We start from the raw sequence: 6,995 nt of genomic DNA on the forward strand, positions 1-6,995 counted from the left end.
CACCGAGGATGCCAGTTTATCTAATGAAGAGACATTCGAACACGACATGTGTACTACCAGTCATGACCTATCTGCATGCGAAAAATGGATACTTAAAACGGACATTATACGGAAACTGTAGGTCGCACAACGCTCAATAGAACGAAATATGTTGGGAATAACCAAGAGAGACCGTAAAAGAATAGAGTGGATACGACGAAAGACCCAGGTAATAGATGTCATCCATAGAACCAAATCCCTCAAGTGGCAGTGGGCAGGACACCTCTTGCCAGGACAGACAACAGATAGACCACAAAAATTACAGCATGGTACCCACCACACTGATAAAAAGATAGACTTGAACTAAAGTCGTCATCGTTCTTGAAAAAAAAAATATTGGCAAGAGAATTTATTTTAGCGTAAAAGAAAATATTTTGCCTGAAGAAAAATTGTCTTAACTTAAGAAAACTTGTTCTCTTGATAAATTCGAAAATTTCTCTTGAATCTATTTTCATTCAACCAAGTACTTTTGTTTTAAGATACTAACAAAACTACGCTAGGAAGTACTTCATTCAAGAAACATGGCCATTTTTCCAATAGCTAAATACTCTTTTGATGAAAAATAATAACGACACGCAAAGACGATGACGAGGACGGTATATGCAATCAGTCGGCAGTACGCACTGCGTACGCGGCATCATAGTACGCACGGGTTTTGTTGCTTGGAATTTTCTACTTGAAATTTTGCATAATTTGCTTTTTAAACGCATATCGTATAACAAATTAGTGATCGTTATCATGCATTTGTCATTTTTTATGGACAAATTTAGGATATATGTATTATTTAAAGGAGTTTCTGAAAAAATGGAAATTAGAGCATTTATTTGCTATATTTGAAGGTAAGAGATATTTACCTAATGCACCTGTTTAGATAATGCATGCGTGACTATAGATAGAATAAGAATATAGGTATCGATTTTTTTCTGCAAATAATTACAAAAATTTTAGAATTTTAAGTCGTCGTATTAAAAAATTCAAAATGGGACCAAAGCTTATAATTTTAATAATTTGTTTGCTTTACTTTGATTAATCGTGATGTAACATTTTTTTGTAATTTGTAGAGTGATGAACCACCCCAAAAAATACCAAGAAATGAAGAAGCAGAAATAACTACTATCGAGGAAAATAATATCACTTTACTTACTACAGATTAGGAAAACCTAAATTTATCAGAAAATAATATACCTCGTAATATTATGCCTGTATATGATTTATAGACTTCTCTTAGATCAAAAAAATTTTAGTTGCGTCAATGGTATTCGCTATTGGTTTAAGAAAAGTGTCTCTTTAATCAAGAAATGTCCCTTTTCAATCAAGAATTTTTGCATGAATCAAATAAACTATTGTTCTTATAGCAAGAACTTCTTTGCATATTAATTTTGGGTCAAAAGTGAAATACTTTGGACAGATAGATTCTTCTATTCTCTAAAGTAATTTTTTAAAGCTTATGAAAAGATAGCTAATGCTTTGGGCAAAGAAACGTCGTTCTTGGTCCTATTGAAAAGCGCCAATCTTTTGGGTCAAAGTCATATTCATTTCGACTGAGAGGTCCTTTTTTTCAGTGCAGGAATCAAGAAACCTAGAGAAAGACCATACCTGAGATGGCACCATGATATTAGTAAGTTAGCAGGGATAACTTGGGCTCGCATAGCCAACAATTAGACAAAAATGGGCTCAAATACAAAGAGAGGCTCTAAATATGTGAGGAAAGCTACACCATAATTGGAAATGGTTGAATAAGCTGAAAATGATGATGATGATTAGGATGTTAATATGTTTTTCTTTATAATGTAAAACATCTAATGCTAAAAAATACAAGAAAGAACGGTATACTAAGTGATTTGTAATATATTTGAGGAGCATTATTTATTTCACACTCCTTTATTATTAGTATTTAATTTTACACTTCAGAACATTTTTTATATTTAGTTAATGTCGGAGTTATATAAATTCTTTGTCTCTCAGAATACAATGAAAATGAGGATATGATTCCAGCCAACCAAATATCGAATACAAGGAACGCTATAAATAAACGTATCTTGAACGAGGACGAATTAAGTCGAAGTTTGTAGAGGAATGATGGATTTGTGAAGGACAATCTATCTTGTCGGAGACAGTGCCAGCCCATATCAGTCACTGTCACGCCAGAAGGCCTTTCCCTGAAATATATACGTCACTATATCAGGCACTTTTTATATATCTATTTCTGGGCCGCTGTAAATCAAACAGCGGCGGAGAAATCAGATATATTTGTTTTAGATTCATTGTTCGAAGAATAATAGTCTTTAGTTCGTGAAAATCTTACAATATATTACAACATCGTAAAAAAAAATTGCGTCCTAAATTTTTTTTAAATCAATTTATTTTATTTATTATTTAGCGTATGGCATATTAAGACGGAAAGTACGTATATGACAAAAAGAAAAAAAATTGCAAACCAACATTTAACAAATTTATATAATCTATTGATTCTGGAGTTGCCAATAGGAAATCTTCTGGTCTACCGTTATAAGCCGTTTCATAGGACATTCCTCCATGTTTGACGGTTTGACGGTTTGATTTCCATGTTTGACGGTTTGATTTTGCCGCACTCGCAGAAGGGGCTTGGACTCTTGCCCCATTTGTGTAAAGTATAGGCAAATCTGCCATGCTGCGTTCTAATTCTGTTTAGCGTGCACCAGATTCCTTGGTAAGTCGAAACCTGGTGGTGAGTTGGTGTTGCATGGCATGTCACTGTTTTGTTACGACGTCCATTCCCGATAACAAGCGTCGGTGATGCTCCATTCGTCTTCAGTTGCATTTAGTGCGGTCTTGGTGGGTGGTTTTCTAGATCGGAGGCGGTTGTGGTTAGCATCCTCGATGTCTGTATGGATCGGCAATTCTCTGTTGTCCAATATCTTGTTAAACTCTCTGTACAGAGACTCAGTACTGGAAGCCATTGTGTGGGTGTGGATTTAATAACACCAGCGATCATTCGCATTGTATTATTGGTCTGTGCGTCTATTTTGTGGAAATGTGGGCTATTGAGCCATACCGGAGCGCAGTATTCGGCATCTGAATAGACGAGACCCAGAGCTGACGAGCGTAGAGTAGAATTTGAAGCACCCCAAGATGTTCCGCACAAATTTAGTATTATATTTCTTGTTTTCAACTCGTCTGCTGTTTTTGATAAGTGCTCTTTAAACGAAAGTGTTCTATCGAGTGTAACACCTAGGTACTTTGGGTTTTTATTATGTTTGAGAGTAGTGTTTTCAAACTGGACACTGAGTTCACTATTTGCAAGTTTGTTGGGCTGCTGTAAATCAACCAGCGGCGGAGAAATCAGATATGTTTGTTTGAGATTCATTGTTCGAGGAACAATAGTCTTTAGTTTATAAAAAAATCTTACAATATCTTACAACATCGTAAGAAAAAATTGAGTTCTAAAATCGTTTTAAATCAATATCACGACTGCCTCATCATGGAGATATTGATTCTGTTCATCTGTTAAACAGCCGCTACACTATCCCAAAATGTTTTACGAAATATTTCTGGAAATAGCACAAGGCAATCAAGGTCAAACGTTGTAGTGGCTTCAGAAAAATATGTAAAGATGGATAAACTGATTTAAAAACAGTTACCGATGGTAAATGAAATTGGCTATTCCTCGAAAGTTACACAAGAATATTTAGTTTTAATTAATATCTAATATTATTAATTGCAATATAGTAAAAACATATAAAACAGTGACTAACTAGCGGTCTACCATTTATCGGCTTATAATCCACGGTATTGCGCCTCATGAACAAAATATACACAAAATTATTTAAAACATCGTCTAATTATTAATTATTTCTGGTTATGGTAACGTAACATTTATACTGTAGACTGCAGCGAAGTTTAGTTTACGAATTTGGTTTTGTTTTTCTAGTTTTTGTCTACATCCCTTCATAATAAATACCGTATGATCGAGAAAAAATGGAGTCCAGTTGGCTTGGAAATGACGATCGTTGACATTTCCCATATAATTTTACATATAAAATGACAGCGATCTTCATTTCATAGCCATCGCTGACGCCGTTTTTTTTCGATCATGCGGTACTAGTTGAATTGATTTATATGAAACCATGCTGGGTGCTAATAAAAGTATTGTTTACAGATTGTCCGTGGACCATACTTTTGTTAACATCGGGTCAATTAATAATTTTCCCGAGCGGATATATTGATAATGTTACCAGTATTACTCATCAAGCAATACTTATCATTATGATGAGTAAATGATTGAGTACCAGTATTACTCATCAAGCAATACTAACTTTATATTAATCAATTAAGGCCGTAAACAAACATATCATGTACAATTTTATATACTAATTCATTATAATTAAATCATCAAAATATTGTAATAAAATTATATTCCTGCAGTTTGAGTGAAAAGTTTTGTTTCTAAATATCTACTATAAACGCGTGTTAATTACTACGCATATTAATTCTGTGGAATATTTATCAATATAACATAAAACGAGATGTAATTAACGAAATATCATCGTAACAACAGCTATTTCAAAAACGTCTAGGTTTACTTTAGTTATTTCACTGAAATTTATGAAAAAATATCCCTTGCCTTGGATACACATACCGCCACAGACAAAGAGTTATATTTTATGTAGTCATCATACGTCTAACCAATTTTTAAAACTAATTAATCTTATCTGAAACACAGCTTACAGAATAATATAGCTTGGACAATCGCCAATTTTTCCCACGCTCGAATTTAAAACGCCCTACTCCGACGATGCGCTAAATGAATTAAGCGACCGACAGTCAGCCTCATTCAGTCGATGCATAGCCTCCACCGGTGGTGCGTAGGGCCGTATTACGGAAGATTTTAATTCGATTTTTAACACTGAAAATGTTTCTGTTATCCTATATAAGGGAGCCCAAATCGAATTAAAATGCTACATTTGCCACACCATGACGTCATATATACAAGGGTATAGGAAATCTCGGCGCAGCGGCGGCAGTCGGCCAGCGCGCGCAAAAACCATTACATCGCTAATTGTTTATTGATATATCTTTATTAGTTTAAAAGCAAAAAATATGGGGTTTGCTTTGATACCTTGTCAAGACATGAGCGAAACTTTTAAATTGTTTCTTTTTTTCATTTAGGCCTTCGTTTTTCGTTAAATGAAAGTTATATTAAAAAAAAATCTCTATTTTTAAACCAAATTTTCGCATGATTGAAATGATTATTCATGTTTAAAGTTTTTTTTTGGTCATAAGCGCTAATGGAAATGTTTTTTTGTAAATAATTATAAAAAATTACTCCCTACGAAGACTTTATTCTGTACTGGATCAAAAAATAAGTATTTGTTTTCTCTATACGGTGGTATTAATATATCGATTTTTGATGATAGTGCCTTTTTACCCTGTTTAATTTTGTACTACTTTCGGAATAAGGGTCCCCATATCATGTACTGTGATGTACTGTACTTCCATCCCTGAAAAATTCAGCTTGTGACACCGAAGTGAGAGGTAACGTCAAAATAAGCTTTAATCTACCTACATCATCATAGGTAGGTGTAGGTACTCTAGGTAAATTCTACCTAGACAGTAGCTGAACTAGCTGACAGTAGTAATTAATTTGTTATCCGATAAGTAGTTGTCATTATATAAGTTTAATCGTCTTATACCTCCTATAACGGTAGGTTTTGGATTTTTCCTGATTGGTTTGTTAAACAAAAATATACTGGGCATATAAATGTCTGTTACAGGTTAATTCGTTAAAGAAATATGTTACACACATATTATTTTAATAATAATAGTATAATAGTAATGGCTATATTATGTTATAACACATTATTGAATTAACAATTGAAAACAGTATTGAATGTACTTATTTTAACCAATGCATTGTTTTGTTTTTTTAATCTCACAAATAAGAAATATTTTATAGTTTTTATTATAAAAAACAGTGATTATACAATTTATTTACACCCCTTACACTGTTTTCTGTAAGGGGTGTAACCAGGAGTATATTTCGTAACCTTTTACGATATAAGAGGGCACAAAGTGTTTTATTACTTAATGCTTAAAATTTAATAATATATTTGTACATAAAATAAAATAGACTAGAAAGTCAATTAATTAATATTGACGTAATTACTAAATAAGTACAAGATTTTTTTTCTAATTATTTTAGTGTATTTTTAGTCACCGAATTATAAAGGAGAGATATCCAACCATTGCATTATTTTACTCACAAATAAATGTTTTATGGTTTTTATTATAAAACAACGATTAATTTATTATACACCCCTTAACCCAAACACTCCAAGGAGGATATTTCGTGACCCCGTATTTAAAGTGGACAAGGTTTATTAGTCAATGTTTTAATTACCCAGCGTCTTTAATAAAAATCTAATGTAATTTTTCATAGAAATGATCTGACATGAAAAGCAAATTTTATCAAAAAACTTTTTGATTATCTACAAGGAGTAAACCGCTGACAAATGTCTGTATACTAATGCCAAAGTAATGCCAAAAATACAAATTAAATACCAAATTTCTCATATAATGCCCCACTAATGCCAAGCTGATTCCAATATAATACCACTAATACCACGAATAATATGTAACACATTTGTTTCACGAATTAACCTGTAACAATACTGGTAGGTACGTGCACAGATTTTTTCCTAGGTAACTTAAAAGTCGTTAAAAAGTCTAATTATATTTAAAGAAGATATAATTCCAACAAATTACATTATAAGGCCAATAATGCACAAGTAATACCATTAAAATTTTAGCGTTTTTAACTTGTGTAACATATTTCTTTAACGAATTAACCTGTAACAATAGTGGTAGGTACGCGCACAGATTTTTTCGCTAGGTAACTTATTAAGTCGTTAAACAGGCCTATAAAAGCTATAACAACATAGGTAACTAATATTTATAATTTAATTCGAGTTTTAATC

The 6,995-nt window shown here is 32.7% G+C and overlaps 1 protein-coding gene across 1 annotated transcript; it reads right to left on the reverse strand.

Moving 5' to 3' along the window:
• Positions 1-2,839: 2,839 nt before the first annotated feature.
• Positions 2,840-3,385, reverse strand: LOC115884649. The gene has a single exon (XM_030903305.1). The coding sequence runs from the start codon at positions 3,383-3,385 to the stop codon at positions 2,840-2,842; it is 546 nt and encodes a 181-aa protein (XP_030759165.1).
• Between the last annotated feature and the right edge of the window lie 3,610 nt (positions 3,386-6,995).

Source organism: Sitophilus oryzae, unplaced genomic scaffold (assembly GCF_002938485.1).
Source record: "Sitophilus oryzae breed Bouriz unplaced genomic scaffold, Soryzae_2.0 scaffold_306_pilon_pilon, whole genome shotgun sequence".
Classification (NCBI taxonomy): domain Eukaryota; kingdom Metazoa; phylum Arthropoda; class Insecta; order Coleoptera; family Curculionidae; genus Sitophilus; species Sitophilus oryzae.